At 44.3% G+C, this 27,847-nt stretch overlaps 1 protein-coding gene across 6 annotated transcripts in view; it reads left to right on the forward strand.

Annotated features, from left to right (window-relative positions):
* Positions 1–198: 198 nt before the first annotated feature.
* The window catches only part of SNX6 (sorting nexin 6), a 61,109-nt gene continuing 33,460 nt past the window's right edge, over positions 199–27,847 (forward strand). Inside the window, exons 1-6 of one of the 6 annotated variants that reach the window (XM_008269489.4) lie at positions 199–404; positions 558–608; positions 8,563–8,667; positions 10,669–10,794; positions 14,883–15,004; positions 17,169–17,292. In XM_008269489.4, coding sequence (XP_008267711.2) covers positions 399–404; positions 558–608; positions 8,563–8,667; positions 10,669–10,794; positions 14,883–15,004; positions 17,169–17,292 — 534 coding nt within the window. In that variant the 5' untranslated portion in view covers positions 199–398. The remainder of the gene's footprint in view (positions 405–557; positions 609–8,562; positions 8,668–10,668; positions 10,795–14,882; positions 15,005–17,168; positions 17,293–27,847) is intronic. The other 5 variants (XM_051822759.2, XM_070053757.1, XM_051822760.2 and 2 more) reach the window with 5 other exon arrangements.

The following is a 27,847-nucleotide window of genomic DNA, read 5'->3' on the forward strand; positions in this document are numbered from 1 at the left end:
ATAGGTAAAACGGTATTAATTGTGATTAATTATCGTGTGGCTCAACACAAAGACTAGATGATTTATTGTGGCTTCCGGAGGGCGAGGGCATGGTTTCTTGCTGGAGCCCTCAAGGCAAGGGAACTGGACAGCTCCCCAGGTGGCCGAACGGCCAGGGCCGGCCAGCTATGAGCTAACCTCAGCCACCTAGGTCAGGACTCTCCCGGGCCGGAGCCGGTCGACCTTGTACACCGGCGCTCACGCCCCTCCTCCGCTCCGGGACCCCGGCCTCTGGCGGCGGGGCGGGGGCGGGGCTGCTCCGGGGCCCCGCCCCGCCGGCCCCGCCCCGCCGCTGCCGCCGGCTGCCTTCGGCTGGCGGTGCAGTGCGCGCCTGCGCTGGCCCTCGCCTCGGAGCAGCCATGATGGTGGGTGTTCTCCGCGGCGCGGAGCCCCGGGCGCGCGGTGGGGGCGGCGGGCGCGGGGCGGGCGCGGGGACCGCGCCGGACTGGCACTAATGTCTCCCTTTGTGTCTCCCCCATCCCACCCTCTCCCCCGGCGCGCCGGACCTGCCGACCCAGCAGGAAGGCCTGGACGACGGCCCCGACTTCCTCTCTGAGGAAGACCGCGGAGTAAGTTTTGCCTCCTCCTCTCTTCGCGGAACCTTTCCTCCTCTGTCTAGGCCCCCCGGGTGTGGTGTGGGGAGGGGTCCCCGGCCGCGCTGCACCCCCTGCCCAGAGTCCTCCTCTCGGGTTCCTCGCCGCACCGCGCCCCGCCCTCCTGCAGCCCTTCCTCCCGGGGGGCCGCGGCCTCTTTCTTGTCCCCTAACCGGGCTCGAACCCTCCTGTGGCCCTTCTTCCCCGCCCAGGGCAGGGAGCAGGGGACGTGCGGGTGGCGACCGGAGCTGGAACGCCCCCACCCTGGCCACTTGGGACCACGAAAACCACTTCTCACACCTTCCTGGCGGTATCCTCGGTTTTCTGCCAGTGTAGACCTCTCAAACCCTCTCCTACCCTCTCTTACCTCTCTCGCATAACAGAGTAGGAGCTTATTCTAAATTACCCCCTTTGCAATGATTTTCTGCAGTCGCCGAATCCGAACTCTTCTCCAGTGTCCTACCAGATTTTGCAAAAGAGCTTGTAGGCTACAGTACCTTTACTTTTCCCAAGATAAAAAAAAAAAAAAAAAAAAAAAAGAAAAGAAAGAAAGAAAAACAAAACACATGTTTTGTAGTGTAGGGTCTGTTAATTTTGTATTTCCCCCTCCTAGCTTTATTGGGATGTAACTGACAAGTAATAATGTATGTTTTTAAGGTATGTAACTGGTACTATGCGTACGTTGTGAACTGACTACCACAATCAAGCTAACATATCCATCACCTTACCTAGTTCCTAGTTTTGTGTAGGGAAACCCTTGAGACCTACTGTCAGCAAATTTCATATATACAGTACATAGTTAGCCAGCGTAGTTGCCATGCTGTATGGTAGCTCTTCAGAACTTAGCTTATAACTGAGAGATTGTCCCCTTTGACCAACATTCTCCTTTTCCCTCACCTCCTAGGCCTTAGTAATCACCATTCTACCCTTGGCCTTTTGGAGGTAGGTTGTACTCCACGTGAGAAAGGGCATTCCTGCTGTGTTCCCTCTCCTTCCTCTTCTCTTTCAGCCCCCCCCCCCCCACTTGCCTTGTCTGAAGTCTGGTGCCTTGTACAAGTGAGCACTTGAAAATATTGATATACGATAAGTGCTACCCCACAGTCTCGTGATTGCTTCACATTTAGCGGCTATACTTTAGCTTTCTGTTTTGCTTTTACTTATCTGTCTTAGATAATGTGAGAGGTGCATCTTCTAGTGGATTTTTGGTAGGTGATAAAATATTGTGGGATAATGGTGCTGTTTGTAGTAAGAGATGAGCTCTATCAAAGTTTAAAGAGCAGAGATGCTGCATAAATCAGTTTTTTGTTTTTGTTTTTGTTTTTTGCCAGGCAGAGTTAGACAGTGAGAGAGATATATAGAGAGAGTTATAGACAGTGAGAGAGAGAGGTCTTCATTCCATTGATTCACTTCCCTAATGGCCTCTACAGCTGGCGCTGCGTGGATCTGAAGCCAGGAGCCGGGTACTTCCTCCCGGTCTCCTATGCGGGTGCAGGGACCATCCTCCGCTGCCCTCCTGGGCCATAGTGGAGAGCTGGACTGGAAGATGAGCAACCAGGACTAGAACCCGGGGTACTGGCGCCGCAGGTGGAGGATTAGCCAAGAGACCCATGGCACCTGCCGAATTTGGCTTTTTTTTTAAGATAATGACTTTGTGTTTTATTTTTCTGATCTACCAGGAAAAGCAAACAGTATTTGCTTTGTATTAAATCTAACTAGTGTTCAGTTAAAGTATTAAGTTGTTGAATATTTACACTGGTGATGTGAAAAGTAGGGTATGTTCTGGTGAATATTTGTATTCATGGTTTTATGCCTTTGGTAAGACTTGCTTATGGAGAGGGAGGCACTTATGTGTCTAGAAACATTTTTGTGTATTACAAAATTAAATGGAAAGGCAGATAAAGAATATGCCTGACCATAAATTCTGGTAGAACTGTGTATATGAAAATTTTAATGTGAAAATGGAAAATAATAATGAATTTGAAGGCTTTTATAAGGTCATCGTGGGAGCCGGTGCCATAGCTCACTTGGTAAATCCTCTGCCTGTGTCCCATATGGGCACCGGGTTCTAGTCCTGGTTGTTCTTGTTCCGGTCTGGCTCTCTGCTATGGCCCGGGAAGGCAATGGAGGATGGCCCAGGTGCTTGGGCCCCTGAACCCGTATGGGAGACCAGGAGGAAGCACCTGGCTCCTGGCTTTGGATTGGCGTAGTTCTGGCCGTGGCAGCCATTTAGGGGGTGAACCAACGGAGGGAAGATCTTTCTCTCTGTCTCTCTCTCTCATGTCTAACTCTGTCAAATAATTTAAAAAAAAAAAAAAAGGTCATCATAAATACATACACATATCTAGTTCATCCTTATTTTTGTCTTGTGGAGTTGGATGAGTCACAATAATAATTTTACCTGCACACTGTTTTGGGCATTGTTTTAGGCACTGTGTAAGCAATGTTTCATTATTCTCTCTTATCTTCTGACCCATCAAAGTCCTCCTTATGCATATGAGAAATCCAAACCTTAGAGGCCACATAGCAATGAGTGGGAAAGGTGGACTTTAAACTGCTTTTCTTTTTCTTTCTATTCTTTTTTTTTTTTAAAGATTTATTTGGAAGGCAGAGTTAGAGAGGGAGAGCCAGAGAATGAGAAATCTACCTGCTGCCTGTTGGTTCACTCCCCAAATGGCTACAATGGCTAGGGCTAGGCCAGGCTGAAGCCTGAAGCCAGGAGCTTCATCTGGGTCTCCCATATACGGGGCAGGATTGTGCCATCTTCTGTTGCTTTTCCAGGCACATTAGCAGGGGGCTGGATTGGAAGTGGAGCAGGCAGGACTCGAACTGGCGCCCACAGAGGATGCTGGCGTTGCAGTCAGCTGCTTAAACTGCTACGCCACAGTGCTGACCCCTGAAGTATTTTTCTGACATCAGAGCAAGTGTGTGTATGTGTTTCCCAAAGTGGCCTTGAAATACTTGCATCAGAATTACCTGGGGTGTTGGAGGAAAGAAAAGTTTCTGGGGCCCACACCCTTGCTACTAAATCATAGTCTCTTGGGATGGAGAGAATTGCAGATAACTGCATTTTTAACAAGCATCACTTTTCTTTTAATTATACTTTTAAAAAAATTTATTTATTTATTTGAAAGACAGAGTTACAGAGAGGAGTGATCGATCTTCCATCATGCTACTTTAATAACCACTGTTGTACAGTGAGGTTTGATTATTGCTTTAAGGAGTTATTCTGCAATTTTTTTTTTTTTTTTTTTTTTGACAGGCAGAGCGGAAGTGAGAGAGAGAGACAGAGAGAAAGGTCTTCCTTTGCCCTTGGTTCACCCTCCAATGGCCGCCGTGGCCGGCGCGCTGCAGCCGGTGCACTGCGCTGATTTTATGGCAGGAGCCAGGTACTTCTCCTGGTCTCCCATGGGATGCAGGGCCCAAGCACTTGGGCCATTCTCCACTGCACTCCCTGGCCACAGCAGAGGGCAGGCCTGGAAGAGGGGCAACTAGGACAGAATCCGGCACCCCGACCAGGAGTAGAACCCGGTGTGCCGGCGCCGCAAGGCGGAGGATTAACCTAGTGAGCCGTGGTGCCGGCCATTCTGCTATTTCTTCATTTCAGGAACAGAGCTCTCTGGTCTGTTTTAAGTTTAACTTATATGGATATAACTTAGCTATGATGGATATGTTGTCATAGAAATAGATGGCCATAATTAGAACTTTTAAGCGTTGCACTCTTAGTTTTTTTTTTTTTTAATATTTATTTATTTATTTGAACAGCAGTTACAGAGAGGCAGAGGCAGAGAGAGATAGAGAGAGATGTGTCTTCCAAGTCCTTGGGCCCTTGCACGCACATGGGAGACCAGGAAAAGGCTCCTGGCTCCTGGCTTCAGAATGACACAGCTCTGGCCGTTGCAGCCATTTGTTTCTCCCTCTCACTGTCTATAACTCTACCTCTCAAATAAATAAATAAAATCTTTTTTTTTTTTTAAAGAAAGGAATTCATGATAGAGAAAAGCATAAAGTGCATATTTGATAGAAATTGCAAAGGGGACATCATACGATCAGAAGCAATAAACATTTCACATAAAGCAGCAATTAAGCAAAATTAAAGTCAGTAGTTTTAAATAAATATTTTACCAGTGTTAAATTTTCATTGTGATGTTTGAATCATAACAGAATCCTCAAGCCCTAAGAAAATACTGTTTGGTGAGAAACTAAAAAGGCAGACTTTTAAGAATATACAGTGTTGGCCGGCGCCGTGGCTCACTAGGCTAATCCTCCGCCTTGCGGCGCCGGCACACCAGGTTCTAGTCCCGGTCGGGGCACCAGATTCTGTCCCGGTTGCCCCTCTTCCAGGCCAGCTCTCTGCTGTGGCCTGGGAGTGCAGTGGAGGATGGCCCAAGTGCTTGGGCCCTGCACCCCATGGGAGACCAGGAGAAGTACCTGGCTCCTGCCATCGGATCAGAACGGTGCGCTGGCCTCAGCGCGCCAGCCGCGGCAGCCATTGGAGGGTGAACCAAGGGCAAAGGAAGACCTTTCTCTCTGTCTCTCTCTCTCACTGTCCACTCTGCCTGTCAAAAAAAAAAAAAAAAAAAAGACTATACAGTGTTGATATTGGCCATCTTTTGATCTCTTAAGCCCCACCTCTACATAATAGGTTCGCCCACAAATGAAAGTAGCATATTATTTAGTAAATGGACCCTTTTAAAAATTGTTTATTTTGATCTACTTAAGAGAGAGATCTCCCATTCTTTTGTTCACTCCCCAAGTGCCTACAACAGTTAGGTGTGGGCCAGGCTGAGCCTGGGTCCTGGAACCCCATCCAGTACTCATCTGCAGGAGACAGGAGCCAACCACCTGAGCCATCATCTGCTGCCTCCAAGGATACAGTAGCAAGAAGCTGGGTTGGAAACAGAGGGGCTAGTGCTCAAACTGGCCCTCCAGTTTGGGATGTGGGCGTTCCAAGCAGTGGTTTAATCTAGTGCACTGTAATTTCTGCCCTCAAATGAACCCTTTGAATTGGACACATTTTGCTCCAGTGTGTTTTTTAAATAAGAGCAGTGCATGCCAGAGTGATGGCATAATTTTATCATTTGATTTCAATCTAAATACATTTATTTAAAAAATTACTTTAGATGGAGTAACTACACCTTTTCCTAGACTCCTAACCTCACTCCTCCCTCTGTATTCCTTTTCTTCATTAGTGGCATCATTTTTTTAATTGTACAAGAAACTTCTAAATCATATCCTTTATCCTCAGTGTAGCAACTGAGGTTAGTTAATTTTACCTGGGAAATGTTTACCCAGTTATAAGTCCTTGCTATTTATTTCTACCTAGGTTGTATATGTATGAAAACATTTGAGATGTATTCTCAGCAAATTTTATTATTAAATGTAGCCACCATTGCTATATATTAGTTCTTCAGAACTTATTCATAACAGAATTTGTACCCTTTAACCAACATTTCCCTTTTCCTCGTCTGTCATTAATCACTGTCTTCAACTTTTTAACCCAACTTTCACATTACTTATATAACTGAAATGACAAAATCATATGGCACCACCAGTCAAAAGGACTTAATTGGACCCATTCTTTTAGAATAAGATCCAAACTCTTCAGACTAGCATTTTACACTGTTTATAACTCTTTCTGGCTGATTTCATTTCTCAATGTGCTCACCCCACCCATACCCTATTCTACTTGTAATTGCCTAAGCATCTTTGTACTTTTTTAAATTATTGAGAGAGAGCTGTCATTTACTGGTTTATTTCCAAAATGCCTGCAATGGCCTAGTAGCCAAAGTTGGGAGCCAGAAAACTGGGTGACAGGACCCACTCAGGCCATCACCATGCCTCTCAGGGTTCACGTTAGCAGGAAGCTGGAATCAGGAGTTGGAGCTGGGAGACTTGGGCGTCCCAACAGCTAGGCCAGATGTCTACCCCCACTTCTGCACTATAATGTTTGCAGTGTTGTGGAGTGCTTTTTTCCTCTTTGCCTCTTCTTTCACTTGAAATTGAACTTTTAAGACTTAACCTAGATGATTACATTTTCTTTTGTGCCTATTCAGCATTTATCTTAAACACATTTCACTTCTGTTGATGGTTATTTCGAATAAAAATGTGTTGTGTTGGCTGAGGATAGCCTGGATCATCACATTGTAGTGAAGGAGTTATAATCCCCTGTGATAAAGTCCCATGAGAGTATGAGAGTGTGTTCAACCTTGGGGTAAAGGGCAGTAGTGAAGACGTAATGGTGAACACACTTATCACAGCAATTGCTTGTTTCCATGTATTAACTCAATTCTGAAATCCCGAGAAAGTAGCTGCTGCTGTCCCTACTTTTGAAAAAAAAACTAAGGTTTAAAGAGATTAAGTAACTTTCCCAAGGTCATACAGCTAGTAGGAACTGCTGTCTAACAGAGCAGTCAGACTCTAGGGTGTGGGCTGTTAACAGCATGCTATCACCAAAATGAGCTAAGCCTTAAATGTTGATTTGGAATTTTGTAGGCTGTCAGGGGAGAGGGAGCAGAGAGGATAGCTTATGTAGGTAATGTGATTCCTTCTAGAGCCTGTTTTTGCCAGACCAGGAGTTACAAAGATAATGGCTAGTACAAATAGAATGCAGAGTGCATAATGACAACAGTTCCATGCAGTGGGAAATACTAGGGGATTTTTAAGCTGGGAAAGACAGGACCAATGGAGATAACATCATAGATTACTCTGATTTGGAGAGTGGGTTGGTTGATGTTGCATTTCAGAAAACAAGCCAGTTAACAGGCTATATTAACAGTCCAGATGAGAAATGAAGGTAGAACTAAGGTAGTGGAAGAGGAAGGAAAGTTAATAAAGGGATATTTAAGAGAGAGAATTAACAAGGTCTAGTGATTGAGTACGTGGGCTGGACATAGAATGAAGAGAAAATGCAGACCATAAGGGAAAGAGCAAGAGTAGATGGTAGATAGTAAGATGGTTGGTTTTATTTATTATCTTTCAAAAAGATTTATTTATTTGAAAGATAGAGATTCTCCATCTGCTGGGTTATCGCTCTTCAAATGGCTACACAGCTAGGGTTGGGCCAGCCCAAAGCCAAGAGCCAGGAGCCGCATCCTCATTTCCCACATGGAAGGCAGGGATCCAAGCACTTGGAGCATCCTCCTCTGCCTTCTCAGACATGTTAACAGGAAGTTAGATAGGAAGCAAAGTACCCGGGGTTCAGACTGGTGCTCTGATATGGGATGCTGGCATTGCTGGTGGTGCCTTTTTTTTTTTTTTAAGGATTTATGTATTTATTCATTTGAAAGGCAGAGTGTCAGAAAGAGAGACATCGACCTTCCATCTACTAGTACACTCCTTGAAGCCAGGAACCCAAGTATTTGGGCCATCTGCCTTCCCAGGAGCATTAGCAAGACACTGGATTGGAAGCAGAGTAGTGGGACTCAAAATAGCACCATGTTATGGTATGCCAGCATTGCACAAGTGGTGGTTTAACCTGCAATACCACAACGCTGGCACCTACAGTCATTCATTGACTATTTTATGATAGTATTTTTCGGGGCCAGTGCTGTAGCATAGTAGGCTAAGCTTCTGCCTGCGGTGCCAGCATCCCATAAGGGTGCCAGTTGTGTCCTGGCTGCTCCTCCTACTATCCAGATCTCTGCTTATGGCTTGGAAAAGCAGTGGAAGATGGCCCAAGTGCTAGGTCCCTGCACTTGTGTGAGAGACCTGGAAAAAGCTGGCTTGGAATTGCCCAAGCTCCAGCCATTGTGGCCATTTGGAGTGTGAACCAGCAGATGGAAGACTTTCCCTCTCAAATAAATAAATAATAATAAAATCTTTTTAAAAAGATTCCTTTTGTTATTTTTGCATTTTATTTTTGTCTGGGAGAAGAATGAAGTTATGTAAAAGTATACAGAACTTTAACTGGAATATTATTTTCTTTTTCTAGCTTAAAGCAATAAATGTAGATCTTCAAAGTGATGCTGCCCTGCAGGTGGACATTTCCGATGCCCTTAGTGAGAGAGATAAAGTCAAATTCACTGTGCATACAAAGGTAAATGTGGTTTTTGCAGTTTGTATTATTTAAGTATTTATTGTGCTAATATTAAGTATAGAATTATGTTGACTGGAACTTGACCTTTTTTGAAGATTTATTTTATTTATTTGAAAGGCAGAGTTACAGATTGAGAGAGGGAAGTGCAGAGAGAGATTTTCCGTCTGCTGGTTCACTCCCCAAATGGGTGCAACAGCCAGGCTGAAGCCAGGAGCTAGAAGCTTCGTCTGGGTCTGCCACATGGGAGAAGGGGCCCAAGGACTTGGGCCATTTTCCGCTGCTTTCCCAGGTTCATGAGCAGGGAGCTGGATATGAAGTGGAGCGGCTGGGACTCAAATCAGTGCCCATGTGGGATGCTGGTGTTGTAGGTAGCAGCTTAACCTATTACACCACAACACCAGCCTGGGAACTTGAGTTTTGAACATAATAGGAAAAAAACAGTACTCTAGTTTATAGTTCGTTGCTATTTTAACAAAATATTTTAGGAAAATGTACTTTAAGATTAACCTTTTAATAATTCATGGAACCTAGACATAATGTAAATTTAATGTTCTCTAGATTTTTGTTAATATGTTCTACTGTAACATTCAGTTTTGTTACATTCTTTCAGTTAGTCAATTATTATTATTTTTTAAAGGTTTATTTATTTGAAAGAGAGAGAGAATGGCAGAGACAGATCTTCCATCTGTTGGTCCATTACCCAAATGGTCGCAATGGCTAGAGCTGGGCCAATTCGAAGCCAGAAGTCAGGAGCTTCCTCTGGGTCTCCTACATAGGTGTGGCAGGAGCCCAGGGTTTGGGCTATCTCAGGTGCACCATCAGGAAGCTGGATTGGAAGTGGAGCAGCTGGGACTTGAACCGGTGTCCATATGGGAAGTGGGCACACAGGTGGCGGCTTTGCCCACTTCTCCCTCAAATTTTTGAAAAGCAGAGTGAGAGAGAGGGAGATACAGGTAAAGAGATTTTCCATCTGCTTGTTCTCTCCCAAATGGCTGTTACAGCCAAGGCTGGGCCAGGCCAAAGGCAGGAGTCTAGAACTCAGCCCCAATTAGTCAAATTATTGATTTACAAATTACCTTATTAGATTTCAGCTCTTGGGTACATTTTTGGATTGCAAATAAATTTTCCTAGGTTTGAATGGTTGAGTTTGATTTTTTTTTTCTTTTTTAAGATTTATTTATGGGGCCAGTGTTGTGGTATGGCTGGTAAAGCTGCTGCCTACAGTGCTGGCATCCCATATGGGTGCCAGTTCGTCCTGGCTGCTCCACTTCTGATCCAGCTCTCTGCTGTGTTCCTGGGAAAGCAGTAGATGATGGCTCAAGTCCTTGGGCCCCTGCACCTGGGTGGGAGACCTGAAAGAAGCCTTGGCCTTTGACTTCGGATTGGCCCTGCTCTAGCCATTGCGGCCATTTGGGGAGTGAACCAGCAGATAGGAGGCTTATCTCTCTCTCTCTCTCTGCCTCTCTGTAACTATGCTTTTCAAAAAAAAATTTTTTAAATATTTATTTGAAAGGCAAAGTTAGAAACAGAGATCTCCCATCCTCTCAGTTACTCCTCAGATGACTGCAATGGCTGGAGCTGGGCCAGGCTGAAGCCAGGAGCCGGGAACTCCATCCAGGTCTGCCACGTGGTTGGCAGGAGCCCAAGTACTTGAGCTGTCGTCTGTTGCTTTCCTAGGCGAGTTAGCAGGGAGCTGGTTGGAAAGAGGAGCAGCCAGAACTTGAGCTAGTGTCCATGTGGAATGTCAGCACTGCAGTTGTACCACAATGCTGATGTATATTATTAATAGGATAACTTTTAAGTACTGGCAGTACTATCTAATAAATGCCTCTCAATCAGTTTTTATAGAGATCTGAGGATAATTTTGCTTGGGTATCTTAGGGTTTTTATATTAGAGTTTAAAGGCAATGATAGTCTTTTGTGTAAGACTATTTTACAAAAATGCTGAGATATAAATTGGTTATTAAAAGCTTCTTAGTGTAATTTTGACTTTTACTTAAGAGCATATCTTTGCAGAGCTCGTTGCCAAATTTTAAGCAGAATGAGTTTTCTGTTGTTCGACAACATGAGGAATTTATTTGGCTTCATGATTCCTTCGTTGAAAATGAAGACTACGCAGGTTACATAGTAAGTTTTGAGGTTTCGTTTTAAACTCATTTTCTGGTAATGTTTTACATACTCTAATGTGTTGAAATCTTTGAGTGTTTTTAATGAGCTGGTAAGATGATTCAAAATGCCAATATATTTGACTATCACTTTTTATCTTAATTTGTCATGTTTGAGTCTGTGGATATGTTGTGCTCCCTTATATAAACTGAAATTCTTACTGTTAGAATTAAAACAGGCTTGTTTTAAGGAATTAAGGACCTTAAGAGGTTATCTAATATAAATATGCTTCAGATACTGTAATTAAGAATAGATGATTATCCTACATCAGCTGTTGACCATGCTGATTTCTTTTTTAAAGATTGTGTTCATTTATTTGAGAGATAGAATTACAGATGGAGAAAGGGAGAGACAGAGAGAGAGGTCTTCTATCTGCTGGTTCACTCCACAAATGGCCACAATGGCCAGAGCTAGGCTGATCCAAAGCCAAGAGCCAGAAGCTTCTTCTGGATCTCCCATGTGGGTGCAGGGTCCCAAGGACTTGGGCCATCTTCCACTGCTTTCCCAGGCCATAACAGAGACCTGGATTAGAAGAGGAGCAGCCAGGACATGAATCAGCATCCATATGGGCCTACTGCACCACACCGCTGACCTCTATGTTCAGATTTCTAAAATTTAATTGTGTTTGGTTTCCTTGAAATCACTGTGACCTCATTCTGTTTCCATTCTTGTGGCTGCCTACTCCTTTTTTCAGTTATTTGTTTCCTTTCCTTTCTTTCCTCTCTGTTCTGCTCTCCTGTCCTCTCCTTTCTTGGATTAATTTACTTACTTGACAAGCAAAGTTACAGGGAGAGAGGGAAAGACAGATTTTCCATCTGCTGGCTCACACTTCAGATGGCCGCAACTGCCAAGGCTGGGCCAGACCGAAGCCAGGACCCAGGAGCTTCTAACAAGTTTCCCACGTGGGTGGCAGGGGCCCAAGCATTTGGGCAATCTTCTGTTGCCTTCCCAGGTGCACTGGCAGAGAACTGGATCAGAAGTGGAGCACCTCTCCCTCAAACCAACACTCAGATGGGATGCTGGCATCGCAGGCGATTTAACCTGCTGTGGCACAACACTTGCCCTTCCTTTTCTGAGAGAGAGAGAGAGGTTTTCCCTCCACTGACTCACTCCCCAAATGGCCACAACGGCCAAAGCTGGGCCATTGTGAAGCCAGGAGCCAGGAGTCTCTTCCAGGTCTCCCATGTGGGTGCAGAGGGCCAAAGACTTTGGCCATCTTCTACAACTTTACCAGGCCATGCCAAAGATCTGGATCAGAAGTGGAGCAGCCAGGACATGAACCTGCGATCATATAGGATGCTAGCACTGCAGGCAGCAGCTTTACTGGCTCACCCACAGCGCCAGCCCACCTCCCCCCTTTTCTTTCTACAGCTCAGATTTTGGTGTATAATCAGTAGTGTGTTCTTTTCCCGTTCTGTTTATACTCCCTCCACCCCGATTTTGTCTGATGATACTTTTTTACTGCTTTATTTTCTCATAGGTTAAAGACTTCAGTGACTAAGATTGGTCTTTTTTTTTTTTTTGACAGAGTGGACAGTGAGAGAGAGAGAGAGAGAGAGACAAAGAGAAAGGTCTTCCTTTGCTGTTGGTTCACCCTCCAATGGCCGCCGTGGCTGGCGTGCTGTGGCCGGTGCACCGCGCTGATCCGATGGCAGGAGCCAGGTACTTCTCCTGGTCTCCCATGGGGTGCAGGGCCCAAGCACTTGGGCCATCCTCCACTGCACTCCCAGGCCACAGCAGAGAGCTGGCCTGGAGGAAGGGCAACCAGGACAGAATCTGGTGCCCCGACCGGGACTAGAACCCGGTGTGCCGGCGCTGCAAGGCAGAGAATTAGCCTGGTGAGCTGCGGTGCCGGCCTAAGATTGGTCTTAAGTATCTTTATCTGCCCAGTGTTTTGGGTTGTGCCTGGTGCTTAGCAGATGCTCAGTGAATGTATGCTGAATGGTATTTGATCATCTCTGACTCTGTTTATTTCCTTAGTGTAACCCATTTCTTGTAGTTATTATTTTAACTTTTTCCCTGTTACTGTACTGCCCTCTTTAACTTTCCATCATTTCCCCCTTAACAATTTTTGCTTGCAGGCCTTTCCTTCTTGAATAATTTTTTTAAATATCCTTCCCTTGAAGTATCTTTTCTAGATCTTACATTTTTACGTATGGTAAGTGATTATTTACTCCCTGACTATAAATGAAGAAAATAAAGTTAGTCATTAATTTGTGTCTTGTCTTTAGTGTTTTCTTTGAAAATTTAACTCTTTTTAATTTGGGAGACAGACAGAGCTCCCATCTGCTGACTCACTTCCCAGATGCCTGCAACAGCCAGGATTGGAAGGCAAGGCTGCAGCTGGGAGCCTGGAAGTCAACCCAGGTGCCTCATGTGTGTGATAGTGACCCATCATTTGAACCATTACCCCCTGCTAATGGTGCACATTAGCAGGAAGCCGGTATCAGAAGTGGTGTGGGACTGGAACCCAGGCACTCTGACGTGGGATGCAGGTGTCTCATCCACTAGGCCAAACACCTGTCCCATTTTCTCTTTTTGTTTTAAATGATTTATTTATTTGAGAGGCAGAGTGACAGGGAGAGAAAGAGAGACAGAGACAGAGACAGAGAGAGAGAGAGAGAGAGAGAGGTATCTTCCATCTGCTGGCTCACTACCTAAATGGATGCCACAGCCAGGGCCTGCCCATGCCAAAACCAGGAGCCAGAAACTCCATCCTGGTCACCCACATGGGTGGCAGGGACCCAAGTACTTGGGTTATTGTCCACTGCCTTCCTTGGCATATTAGCAGGAAACTGGATCAGAAGCAGAATAGCTGGGATTGAAGCTGTTGCTCCAATATAGGATGCCAACACAGTATCACGAGCAGCTGTTTAATCTGCTAAGCCACAATGCTGGTGCTATTTTCCTGTTTTTAAAGAAGTTCCTTTTGCTTCTGATACATTCCTGTAATCCAGGACCCTTTTAAACTGCATTCTATTGTTAGTATTTATTAATTTTAAAAAAGTACACTAGCGTAACTCCGCTATGAGGAAACTTGGATTTAGCTGGCAGTTAAGCCTGCATCCTATATCAAGTACCTGGGTTCAATTCCTGGCTTCAGCGTCCTGTCAGTGCAGACTCTGGGAGGAAGCATTGATGACTCAGGTAATTTGGTTCCTGCCACCCATGTGGGAGACCTAGCTTGCATTCCGAGCACCTGCCATAGCCCAGTACCAGATGTTATGGTCATCTGGGGAGTGAACCAGCCTATGGTAGTATGCCATGTTTCTGCCTCTCAAACTTAAAAAGCTATTATAATTTTTATAATTAAAAAAAATTTTAAGGCCAGCGCCGTGGCTCAATAGGCTAATTCTCCGCCTTGCAGCGCCGGCACACCAGGTTCTAGTCCCGGTTGGGGCGCCGGATTCTGTCCTGGTTGCCCCTCTTTGAGGCCAGCTCTCTGCTGTGGCCAGGGAGTGCAGTGGAGGATGGCCCAAGTGCTTGGGCCCTGCACCCCATGGGAGACCAGGAGAAGTACCTGGCTCCTGCCATCGGATCAGCGCGGTGCGCCGGCCGCAGCACGCCAGCCGCGGCGGCCATTGGAGGGTGAACCAACGGCAAAGGAAGACCTTTCTCTCTGTCTCTCTCTCTCACTGTCCACTCTGCCTGTCAAAAAAATTTAAAAAAAAATTTTTTTTAATTTGTATTTAATCCTATCCTTTACATACTTTTGAAAAGTGGTATACATGTTTGTTATACATATTCATAGAGCTTGGTGCACATACGAATTTAAGGACTCTAGGTTGCTATGTAGGAGTCTACAGACTGAATTTCAAGAACTACTGTTCTAGTACCAGAAAGTAGTGCTATGCTGTATTTCTTCCTATGCGGTATTTCTACCTCAGTCTTAATGCCTGGAATTGGTTCATTTCTCTCATATGAAGTTGGTTTCCTGGTGCCCAGTACATTGAGGATACATTTAACTTTCCCATTCTTTGATGGTGACAGTAGCACAATGTTGCAAGACATGAATGTCCCTTAAAATTAGTGCTTTGGTTCTATTGTAGATCCCACCAGCGCCACCAAGACCTGATTTTGATGCTTCACGGGAAAAACTACAAAAACTTGGAGAAGGAGAAGGTTCAATGACAAAGGAAGAATTCACAAAGATGAAACAGGAACTGGAAGCGTATGTGATTTTGTTCTTGTTGCTTTTGTTAATTGTGCTTGTTTTAATGACTTTTTGTATGCTGTCTGATATCCCATTCTTTTAATCATTTTACTGTAGTGACCCTTTATGCAAAATGCAGGTTTAAGTCACACAGCCAGTGTTAACGATCATGATCAGAGCCTACAGGAAAATTATAGAATGATTGTCTCCATTGTTAAATTCTTTAATATTTTAAATAGACTCTGAAAATTGAAAATGGGCTCCAGAAGCTTATACAAAATTGAAAGGGAACATAACTTTTTAAAACAGAATGTAGATTTTTTTGTAAGAACTTAGTGACTTTTTACCCTAGTTTTCTTTTTTAAAAAATATTTTTAAAAGTTCTGTTTCTCATAGAATGTGCTGAGCAACTATTTACATATATTGTTAATCTTTTAAAAAAACAATATAGGGGCAAGCATTGATGCAGCAGTTAAGTTGCTGCTTGGGACACTGACATGTCCCGGCTACTCAGTTTTTGATCCAGCTTCATGCTCATGGGCACCCTGGGAGGCAGCAATAATGGCTTAATTACTTGGATCCCTACTGCCTGTGTGGGATACCTGGATGGAGTTCTTGGCTCTTGCCTTTAGCCTCACCTAGTCCTGGCTGTTGCAGGCATTTAGAGAATGATCCAACAGATGGAAGATCTCTGTCTCTCTCTGTCTCTCTCTCTCTCTCTCTCTACCTTTTAAATGAAATGAAAATAAATAAAATTTTTAATGGTAATTTAAAAAAATTTAATCTGTATATATAGCCCCCCCATACCCTATAACTGTATTCTCTGCCTGTGGCTTCTAGCCAAAGAAAAAAAGAATAGGAGCAGAGTAACTAAAGAATATTAAAAATTTTCATTAAATGACCATTAGTTTCATATTTACTAGAAGTGTATTCAGCCTTTGAAAAAATTGGAACTTAATTTCAAGTTCAGCATAAAGGCAGAATCTTTCCCCTCTATATATTGCTTCTCTTAATTTTGAGAGTTGTATAAGGAAATAAATTTTCCTTTCATTATCATTACTTCCACTGCTCTTTTCTAGTCACTTCTCTCCTTCATGCATTTCCTTTTCTCTTCTTCCACATAGTTTCAGTTTTCAAGCATGTGTTCACACTGCCACCAGACTCCTCTTCAGAATGCTAACCTTTTGAAAAGTAATAGCAAAGTAGTTCTTTGTTGAAGTATGATACGGTGACAGGTATTTTAAGAATTCTGTCAGTGTTGGATACAGGACTAGTCTGATAGCAGATAGGTACGTACTTAAAGTTTATACGACTGAAAACTGGAAATTAACAGAGCACATTATTATTGAAGAATCTATGATTTTCTAGTGGCCCTGATCATGATTCTTTTGTGGTCTGGTTAGGGGTTGGATAACAGAGAACGTTGGGTTTATGCTACTGCTACCTCCATCCTCTGCATCCTTCTTTTTTGTCTTCACTGAATGAATACCCTCACAGAGATCAAACTTCTCCCAACACTGGTCCTGCTGGTTTGCTGGTATGTAAAATTTATCCTTCTTGCACATAGTTGAAGCAAGAATATTGGGCCTTTTCCTTGAGTGTTTTTTTTTTTTTCCAAACTCACAGGTATTACTGTATGATCACTGGGATTCACTGATGTGTTGTTAAAATATTTTAAACAAGTTTTTTCAGGGTAATGGCAAAAATCAGTTTCCGTGGTGTGTTTGTTTCTTGCGTGTTTAGGTCACTAGATGAAAATAACATAAAAATATATTTACTGAGGTTTGGATATGGCATTTTTTGTATTAAGGTGCTTAAAAGTAGAAATTGAATCGTTAAAGTGGTATCAAATTATTTGTAATACCTTTTCTCTGGAGCTGTAAAAACAAACACTCCTGTAATGACCTATATTAACTTGTGTAGTAAGGAAAGTTGATAAAACTTACAAGTACTAACATTTGAATATAATAAGTACTGTTAACTAGCATGGGGTCTTTTTCAGAGCTGGATTTTATATATCATTAACAGTTCAACTGAAACCTTTGTTGACATAGTTCATATTTTTGTATCTCTTAAGTTACATTTAGAATAATCCAAAGAATATTTGCCAAAAAATGTTTTATAGATGACTTTTTAATTGATGCAGGTTTTTTTTACCTTTAATTTTGTATATTGTTTCTAGTGAATATTTGGCAATATTTAAGAAGACAGTTGCAATGCATGAAGTGTTCCTATGTCGGGTGGCAGCACATCCTATTTTGAGAAAAGATTTAAATTTCCATGTCTTCTTGGAATATAATCAAGATGTGAGTATCAGATTGGCGAAAGCAGTGATCAAGGTTTTCTTATAATCATTGCAAAAGGCAAAGAGTACTTAGAAAGGAATTAAGGCTTTTTTAAGAACATTTTTCGTTGTCAAGACACTTTAAAGTGACTCATTTTCAGTAGTATTTTGGTAGAATTTAAGTGAATTAATTGGAGGGTTGAGGGAAATCATGTTAGAGATTGAGCATTCCTAATCCAAGAATCAAAATCCAAAACCTTTTTAGTACCAACATAATGCTTAAGAAGTTTCAGACTTGGTAGCATTTCAGATTAGGGATACTTAGGAAAGACAAATATTTCTGTATCCAAAAACTTCCAGGATCTGAAAACATTTCTGATCTCACACATTTTAAATAAAAAATACTCAATTTTTACTGTGTGGGATATTGATTTTTTTTTTCATCCGGAACTGTGAGCTTCTTTAGAAGGAGGGTTATCAAATTCAATAATGTTTCTTTCCTTTTTTTGTTTTAAAGATTTATTTATTTATTCTATTTTTTAAAAATTCATTTATTTATTTATTTGAAAGTCAGAGTTAGAGAAGGAGGCAGAGAGAAAGAGAGGTCTTCCATCTGCTCGCTGGTTCACTCCTCAGATGGCCACAATGCCCAGAGCTGTGCTAATATGAAGCCAGGAGCCGAGAGCTTCCTCCAGGTCTTCCCATGCAGGTGCAGGGGCCCAAGGACTTGGGCCATCTTCCACTGCTTTTCCAGGCCATAGAAGAGGCTGGATCGGAAGTAGAGAGGCTGGAACTCAAGCCGGTGCCCATATGGGATGCCGGCACCGCAGACAACGGCTTTATCTGCTATGCCACAGCACCAGCCCCCGTTAATGTTTCTTAAAATTTTTTTGTTTTTTGACAGGCAGAGTTAGACATTGTGAGAGAGAGAGACAGAGAGAAAGGTCTTCCTTTTTACGTTGGTTCACCCCCCCAAGTAGCCGCTATGGCCTGCGCGTTGCGGCCGGTGCACTGCACCGATCCGAAGCCAGGAGCCAGGTGCTTCCTCCTGGTCTCCCATGCGGGTGCAGGGCCCAAGGACCTGGGCCATCCTCCACTGCACTCCTGGGCCACAGCAGAGATGGACTGGAAGAGGAGCAACCGGGACAGAATCTGGCTCCCCAACCGGGACTAGAACCTGGGGTGCCGGCGCCACAGGCAGAGGATTAGCCTAGTGAGCTGCGGCACCGGCCCAATGTTTCTTAAATTTTATTGTGAAGACTTCTAAAGCCTTATGGAGAATTCCAAAAATGTGCTTTAAGTTAAGAATTCAAATATTGAGGTCCAGTGTTAAACTACCAACTACAAATGCCTGCATCTCATATGAGTGCCAGTTGGAGTCCTGGCCACTCTGCTTCTGATCCAGCTCCCTGCAATGTGCCTAGGAAAGCAGCAGAATATGGCCTAAGACTTGGGGCCCTGCACTCACATGGGACACCTCATTGAAGCTCCTGCTCCTGCCCCAGTCCTGGCCTTTGTGGCCATTTGGGGAGTAAATCAGTGGATTAAAGATTTTCCTCCCTCTGTCTCTGTAACTCTGACTTTCAAATAAATAAAGTAAATCTTAAAAAAAAGAATTCAGGACTTCTTTGGTTTAAATCATAGAGTTTTCAAAAAAAATATTTATATTGAAAGACTTCGAGATCTCCTTCCACCTGCTGGTTTACTCCCCATATGGCCACAGTGACCAGTGTTGTACTAGGCTGAAGCCAAGAGCAAGGAGCCTCATTCAGGTCTCCCATGTGGGTGGCAGGGACCCAAACACTCAGGCCATCCTCTGCTGCTCTTCTCAGACCATTAGCAGGCAGCTGTATCAGAAGTGGAGAAGCTGGGACAGGAACTGGTGCCCATATAGGATGCCGGCATCACTGCTTGATACACTACAAAGCCAGCCCCAAATCATTGATTTTTTTTTTTTTAAGATTTTATTTCGTTTATTTGAGAGGTAGAGTTACAGTCAGAGAGAGGGAGAAATAGAAAGGTCTTCCATCCACAGGTTCACTCCCCAGATGGCCGCGCAATGGCTGGAGCTGAGCCAATCCAGAGCCAGGAGCTTCTTCAGGGTCTCCCACGTGGGTGCAGGGGCCCAAGGACTTGGGCCATCTTCTGCTTCTTTCCCAGGCCATAACAGAGAGCTGGATTGAAAGAGGAGCAGCTGGGACTTGAACCAGCGTCCAAATGGGATTACCAGCGCTGCAGGTGGAGGCTTAGCCTACTACACAGCGCTGGCCCCAAATCATTTACTCTTTTTTTTTTTTTTTTTTTTTTTTTGACAGGCAGAGTTAGTGAGGGAGAGAGAGACAGAGAGAAAGGTCTTCCTTCCGTTGGTTCACTCCCCCAATGGCTGCCATGGCCGGTGCTGCGCACATCCGAAGCCAGGAGCCGGGTGCTTCCTCCCAGTCTCCCATGCAGATGCAGGGACCCAAGCACCTGGGCCAACCTCCACTGCCCTCCCGGGCCACAGCAGAGAGCTGGACTGGAAGAGGAGCAACCGGGAGTAGTACCCGGTGCCCCAACTGGGACTAGAACCTGGGGTGCTGGTGCTGCAGGGGGAGGATTAGCCAAGTGAGCCATAGCGCTGGCCCACAAATCATTTACTATTGTTCTGTTTAACTGACCTCCACATTGTTCCTAATTATCCTCACTACCTAAAAACTGTTATCACGCAAAAGAAAAGATTAAGCTTTAATTATTTCTTCATTCATAGTGCTGGCAAAAGCAATATTTTTTAAAAGATTTATTTATTTATTTGAAAGTCAGAGTTAGACAGAGAGAGAAAGAGTGGCAGAGAGAGAGGTGTCTTCCTTCTGCTGGTTTACTCTCCAATTGGCTGGAACGGCTGGAGCTGTGCCAATCCAAAGCCAGGAGCCGGGAGCCTCCTCCAGGTCTTCCTATGTGGGTGCAGGGGCCCAAGAACTTGAGCCATCTTCTGCTGCTTTCCCAGGCCATAGCAGAGAGCTGGTTTGGAATTGGAGCAGCCGGGTCTCGAACCAGCACCCATATGGGATGCTAGCACTGTAGGCAGCGGCTTTACCCCCTACGCCACAGCATAGATGCTGGTGTTGTGGTGTGACAGGTTAAGTCACCGCCTGCAATGCCAGCTTCCCATGTGGGTGCTGTTCAAAACCCAGGTGCTCTGCTTCGGATCCAAATCCTTGTTAATGTGCCTGGGGGAGCAGCAGAAGATGACCTAAATCCTTGGACCCATGCACCCACATGGGAAACCTGGAAGAAGCTCCAGACTCCTGGCTTCAGACCGACCCAGCCCTGGCCCTTGTGGCCATTTGGGGAGTGAACAAGTAGATGGAAAATTGATGCGCGCTCGCTCTCGTCCCCCCCCCCCCCCCCATCTCTCCCTCTCTCTCTCTCTGTAACTCTGCCTTTCAAATAAATAAAAGTAAAACTAAAAAAAGATCAATAATTTCAGCAGAAAACAAATACAGCATAATGCTTATTTGCTTGCAAGTTAACATTAAAATCAAAGAATTTTGTGTGTTTCTATATAAATATACTTTTTTGATTTTATTTTAGTAGAGTTAGCAGTGAAATGTCCTAAGTCTAAGGTCAGTAAAGGACACAGATTTTTAAAAAGTACTGTGAAATAACTCAGTGCCACAAAATAGAACACTTTAGGCATAGATACTTCCCTAATGTGAATGTAGTATGTGGTGCTGCATGCGATAGTGTATAACTAGCAGCTGTGGCTTTATTGTGAATTATAAGAAGCTGAAAAATGATTCATGATAGAGTTGCTAAATTATAGCATAGAAAGTATACGTGGAAAGAAGGCAAGAAAGTCTGCTGTCACTACTTATTTTTTTGTTAAATATTATTTATTCGAAAGTCAGAGTTACATAGAGGAGAGGCAGAGAGGGATGTCTTCCATCCGCTGGTTCACTCCTCAGTTGGCCTCAACGGCCGGAGTTATGCTGATCCAAAGCCAGGAGCCAGGAGCTTCCTCTGGGTCTCCCACGCGGGTTCAGGGGCCCATCTTCCACTGCTTTCCCAGGCCATATCAGAGAGCTGGATCAGAATAGGAGCAGCCTGGACTAGAACCAGTGCCCAAAAGGGATGCCGGCACCACAGGCGGAGGATTAACCTACTGTGCTACAGCGCCAGCCACAGTTATCTTTAAGTTTGATTTTTGCTGGGCTTTACCTAGAACCTGAGCTAAAACTTTAGTTAATTTTGGTGGAACAGGATAAGTATGAAGTGAAGCATGGTAATCATTGCAAGACCACTTGAGCTCAAGTTGGCCTCACTCTCCAAGTACTCTGTCCCATTGCCACAGCTCTTACACTATTTGAAATTACACATGTATCTGTATTTTTTTAAAAAAGATTTATTTATTTGAAAGTCAGAATTACACAGAGAGAGGAGAGGCAGAGAGTGGTGGTGGTGGGGGGGTTTCCATTCTCTGGTTCACTCCCCAGAGGGCTGCAACAGCTAGAGCTGCAGTGATCTGAAGCCAGGAGCCAAGAACAACTTCAGGTTCTCCCACTCGGATGCAGGGGCCAAAGGACTTGGGTCATCTTCTATTGCTTTTCCAGGCCATAGCAGAGAGCTGGTTTGGAAGTGGAGCAGCCAGGACTCAAACTGGTGTCCACATGGGATGCCGGCACTGCAGGAGGCAGCCTTACATGCTGCACTATAGTGCCAGTCCCCATATATCTCTTTTTAGAAATTTGTTGAGGGGCCAGTGTTGTGACACAGTGGGTTAAGCTGCCACTTGTGACGACTGCATCCCATATGAGTACCAGTTCACATCCTGGCTGCTCCATTTCTTATCCAGCTCCCTGCTCATGTATCAGAAGGCAGCAGAAGATGGCCCGAGTGCTTGGGCTCCTATAACCCATGTGAGAGACTTGGATGGGATTCCTAGCTCCTGCATTTGGCCTGGCCCAGCCCATGCTGCTGGCGGCCATTTGGGGAGTAAACAGGTAGATGGAAAGTATCTGCTCCCCTCTCTCTCTGTTTCTGTAAGTCTGCCTTTCAAAGAAATAGATCTTTAAAAATAAACCAATAAAAAATAAATTTTTTGTGTGTATGCATTACCTGTTTCCTCTCCCACTACAATGTAAGCTCTGTGAGGGTAACACTAATTTTTCACCATTTATGCTCACTGTTTTAGAGAAGCGCCTAGCAGTTGAGATGTAAAATAAATATTTGTTGAATTAGTAAGTGAAAGATTACTGAATGTTTAGATCAGCTTTATAAGTAACTTTTAGAAATCAGGATTTCATACATTTTCCGTCATCAAAGTAGATTTACTTTTTTTTTTCCCCTCACAAAACATATGCTTAATTGAGATAAAGATGATGAACTATAATAACCCTTTAAAAAAAAAAAAAAAGAGGCTGGCGCCACAGCTCACTTGGCTAATCCTCCACCTGTGGTGCTGGCACCCCGGGTTCTAGTCCCAGTTGGGACACCGGATTCTGTCCCGGCTGCTCCTCTTCCATTCCAGCTCTCTGCCGTGGCCTGGGACGGCAGTGGAGGATGGCCCAAGTGCTTGGGCCCTGCACCCGCATGGGAGATCAGGAGGAAGCACCTGGCTCCTGGCTTCGGATCGGCGCAGCGCGCCAGCTATGGCGGCCATTTGGGGGGTGAACCAACGGAAAAAGGAAGACCTTTCTCTCTGTCTCTCTCTCTCTCTCACTGTCTAACTCTGCCTGTCAAAAAAATAATAAAAATTTTTTAAAGATTTTTTGGCTGGCGCTGCAGCTCACTAGGCTAATCCTCTGTCTGCAGTGCCAGCACACCAGGTTCTTGTCCCAGTTGGGGCGCCAGATTCTGTCCCGGTTGCTCCTTTTCCAGTCCAGCTCTCTGCTGTGGCCCAGGAGGGCAGTGGAGGATGGCCCAAGTCCTTGGGTCCTGCACCCGCATGGGAGACCAGGTGAAGCTCCTGGCTCCTGGCTTCGGATCAGCGCGGTGCGCCGGCCGCAGCGGCCGTTGGAGGGTGAACCAACAGTAAAGGAAGACCTTTCTCCCTGTCTCTCTCTCTCTCTCACTCACTCACTGTCCATTCTGTCAAAAAAAAAAAAAAAAAAAAAAAAAGATTTATTTATTTAATTGAAAGGCAGAGTTACAGAGAGGCAGAGACATAGGCAGAGAGAGAGAGGTCTTCCATCTTCTGGTTCATTCCCCATAAGGCTGCAACAGCTGGAGCTGCACTGACCTGAAGCTTCTTCCAGGTCTCCCATGTGGGTGCAGGGGCCCAAGCACTTGGGCCATCTTCTACTGCTTTCCCATGCCATTGCAGAGAGCTGGATCAGAAGTGGAATGGCCAGGACTCGAGACAGCACCCATATGGGATGCTGACACTGCAGGCAACAGCTTTACCAGCTACGCCCCAGTGCTGGCCCCTGAAATAACCCTTTTAATATAATAAATAATGTTTTGGAGAAAGCCTAAAAAAGATAGTCTAGACAATATTTTGCAAATATAAATATATACACATATATATGCTTACTATATATACATATAAAAATATATGTTTTAAAGATTCATTTATCTGAAAGGCATAGTTAAAGAGAGAAAAATCTTCCATCTGCTGGTTTACCACCCAAATGATCACAACGGCCAGGGCTGGGCCTGGCTGAAGCCAGGATCCTGTAACTCCATCCTGGTCTCCTACCTGGGTAGCCATCTAATGCTTTTGGGCCAGGTGCATTAGCAAGGAGCTGGATCAGAGGTGGAACAGCCAGGACTCAAACTTGCCCATAGGAGATGCTGGCGTCTTAGGCTCAGTTTAACCTGCTGCGCCATAGCACTGGCCCCATCTTTTCTTGTTTTACCTGTTCCTTGACTCATTGATTCATGTTAGCCCCAGACTGCCATTTTGATTCTGATAGCAGCCCTCCTGTTTTCACTGCTTTTCCTGTAGTTTTGAGTACCTTCTCTATCATTTATAACAAACACGTCTCTAGATAGTCTTTCTGTAAAAGCTAGTTTCACACACACACAGTTCCTCTTGAATAGATGATGACCTTCTTCACAGGGAAATGGTAGCCAATCAGAAATCGAATCCTGGGGCCGGTGCTGTGGTGTAGCAAGTAAAGCTGCCACCTGCAGTGCCAGCATCCCATATGGGCGCTGGTTCGAGTCCCGGCTGCTCCACTTCTGATCCATCTCTGCTTTCTGTTCCTAGTTTGTTGAGTGCACATATTACATTTTCTTAAGTTATTTATTTATTTGAAAGGTGGAGTTACAGAGGCAGAGAGAGAAAGGAAAAGTACATTCTTTTTTAATGATCATATGAGGGGATTTTTTTTTTTTTGGTCATTGAATACAAAGTGTGGTGATTACGTTGTGCCTTTCTATTTTGACTGAGATAACTTTCTAGCTAAATTCTTTCCCATGTACTTCCTGATCTTTAGGATATCTTTTATCCAAATATTTTCAGATCTTGTCTTGTTTTATTTTTTACTTTGGGAGATAGAGGGGTTTGTCATTTGCTTGAAGTGCCCGGGAGCCACAAATATAATCCAGGTCTCCCAGGCGGGTGACAGGACCCCAACCACTTTAGTGAGCCATAAGTTGGTGCTTCCAAGGGTGCACATTAGCAAGAAGCTCGGGTTGTGAGCAGAGCCCGTAAATTGAACCCAGGCACTCTTACTGTGGAATATAGGTATCCCAGGTGGTGTCTTGAATGTTGCACCAAATGCCTGCCGCAGGATATCTTCTGTTTTTTTCCTTGTAATTCTATCTATATTTCCCAGTTCCTCTATGAACTTTTTCCTTCATGTGTTCATTCGTTTATATTTTATTCTTCCAGGGGTCTTCATAGAGTTTTCTAGGGGATTAGAAATTCCTCTAGACTTTGCAGAATGCTCATCTACAGTGGCTTCACACTTTCTAATGTTTTTAACTTACTAGTAAATATCGCTGCTAAGTTCTAGCCCTGTATATTAAACAGCCTTACTGAAAAAGCTTTGTTTAAATATCTCCTTAGCATTTTACTCTCAGATGAATTTTTTAAAAGACTTTTTAAAAATTTTTTATTTATTTGAAAGAGTTACAGAGAGAGGTAGAGATAGAGAGAGAGGTCTTCCATCCACTGGTTCACTCCCCAGTTGGCTGCAATGGCCAGAGCTGTGCTGATCCGAAGTCAGAAGCCAGGAGCTTCTTCCGGGTCTCCCATGTGGGTGCAGGGGCCCAAGTACTTGGGCCATCTTCTGCTTTCCCAAGCCATAGCAGAGAGCTGGATTAGAAGAGGAGCAGCCTGGACTAGAACCGGCACCCGTATGGGATGCAGGCACTTCAGGCTGGGGCTTTAACCTGCTGTGCCACAGTGCCGGACCCATGAATTGTTTTTTTAAAATTTATTTATTTAATTGAAAGAGTTAACAGAGGGAGCAGAGAAGAGAGATCTTCTGTCTGCTGATTCACTCTAAATGGCTACCAGGAGCTTCATCCAGGTCTCTCATGGGTGCAGGCACTTAAGTACTTGGGGCATCTTCTGATGCTTTCCCAAGTACATTAGCAGGGAGCTGGATTGGAAGTGCAACAGCGGACTTGAACTGGCACCCATATGGAATGCTGGTGTTGCAGGCAGTCTGTTAACCCCCTATGCCACAATGTTGGCCCAGATAAATTTTATAAGATTTATTTATTTATTTGGAAGGCAGAGTTACAGAGAGGCAGAGAGAGAGAGGTCTTCCATCTGCTGATTCACTCCCCAGATGGCCACAAAAGGTGGAGCTGCACTGATCTGAAGCCAGGAGCCAAGAGTTTATTCCAGCTCTCCCAAAGAGGTGTGGGGACCCAAGGACTTGGACCATATTCTACTGCTTTCCCAGGCCATATCAGAGAACTGGATTGGAAGTGGAACAGCTGGAACTTGAACTGTTACCCATATGGGATGCTGGCACTATAGGTGGCAGCTTTACCTGCTATGCCACAATGCTGACCCCCCCAGATAAATTTTTTAAACCTGTGCTTTGGGGGTGGACACTTGGTTCAGCAGTTAAGCTGTGCTTGGGATACATAAATCCCGTATTGGAGTGCCTGGTTTGAGTCCTGGTTCCACTATGGATTCTAGCTTCCTAGAGGCAAAAATTGATGACTCAAGTAGTTGGGTCCCAGTCCCCCATGTGGGAGACCCGGATGGAGTTTTCTGGTTTCTGGCTTCAGCTTGGCCCAGCCCTAGCTATTGTAGGCATTTTTGGAGTAAACCAAGAGTCAGGAGGTATCTTTCTTTTCTTTTGAAAATAAAATACATTTGTGCTACCATTTTCTCTATCTCAAAGGAGATGCATCACCACCTACCCAGTTCCTTAACACCTGAGAATTATTGACTACTTCTTATTCCTTTTCCATATTACTAAATCATCTCTGTTTAACTCCTTTCCTTCTATCACCAGATCTAAACATGAGTTCCAGCTTTTGTAATTCTCATCTGGGTTATTGTGGTAGCTGGTCATTCAACCCCTAGTCTTATGTTCCTCTTCCCTGTTGTCTATTCTGAGTTCTTTGGCAGCTCTCCTAATCCCTGTACATTCCTCTAAGGTTATCCTGGTCACACTGTATTTGATCATACACTTGTTTCTCTATATCCTCCTTTGTATTGATCTTTATATCCCCGGCACCCAATGAGCACATAACTGTAGCAGACATTCATTAATGATTAGTTGAATGAGTGAATTCATATCAAGAGTGCAGTAAAAAATAAGATGAAAAACAACCAGAATGTTTTGGGAGGCCTAAAGATATTAGAACATTGAAAACTATTTTTATTTTGGGGATGGCATTGTGACACAGTGGGTTAAGCTACCATTTTTGCACATCAACATTCCATTTCTGAGTGCAGATTTAAGTCCCAGCTACTCTGCTTCCAATCCAGCTTCCTGCTAATGTGCTTGAGAAAGCAGCTGTTAATGGCCCAAGTGCTTGGGCCCCTGCCACCTGTATAGGATAGCTGGATGGAGCTCCTGGGTTCCACTTGGCCCAGATCTGGTAGTACCTGTCTGGGGAGTGAACCAGCAGGTGGGAGATCTCCCTCTCCCATTTCCTCTGTCTCCCTTTCCTAGTCTCTCTGTCATTCTTTTCAAATAAATAAATATTCTGAAAATTTTTATTTATTTTGTTTGAAAGAGACAGAAATCTTCCATCTGCTGGTTCACTTCCCAGATACCTGGAGCAGCTGAGACTGGGCCAAGCTGAAGCCAAGAGTCAGAATTCAAAACAGATTTCCCACATGGATTCAGGGATCCAGGTAGTTAAGCCATTTCCTGCTGCCTCTTAGGAAGTTAGAATTGGAGGCAGAGCTAGTCTTGAACCCAGGCACCCCAGCATGGGATGCAGGTGTCCAAGCAGCGTCTTTTTTTTTTTTTTTTTTCTTTTAAAGATTTTATTTATTTTATTTAAAAGTTAGAGTTACAGACAGTGAGAGGGAGAGACAGAGAGAAAGGCCTTCCTTCTGTTGGTTTACTCTCCAAATGGCCATAATGGCCAGAGCTGTGCTGATCTGAAGCCAGGAGCCAGGCATTTCTTCCTGGTCTCCCATGTGGGTGCCGGGGCCCAAGAACCTAGACCAT

This window comes from Oryctolagus cuniculus, chromosome 12, assembly GCF_964237555.1.
Source record: "Oryctolagus cuniculus chromosome 12, mOryCun1.1, whole genome shotgun sequence".
NCBI lineage: Eukaryota > Metazoa > Chordata > Mammalia > Lagomorpha > Leporidae > Oryctolagus > Oryctolagus cuniculus.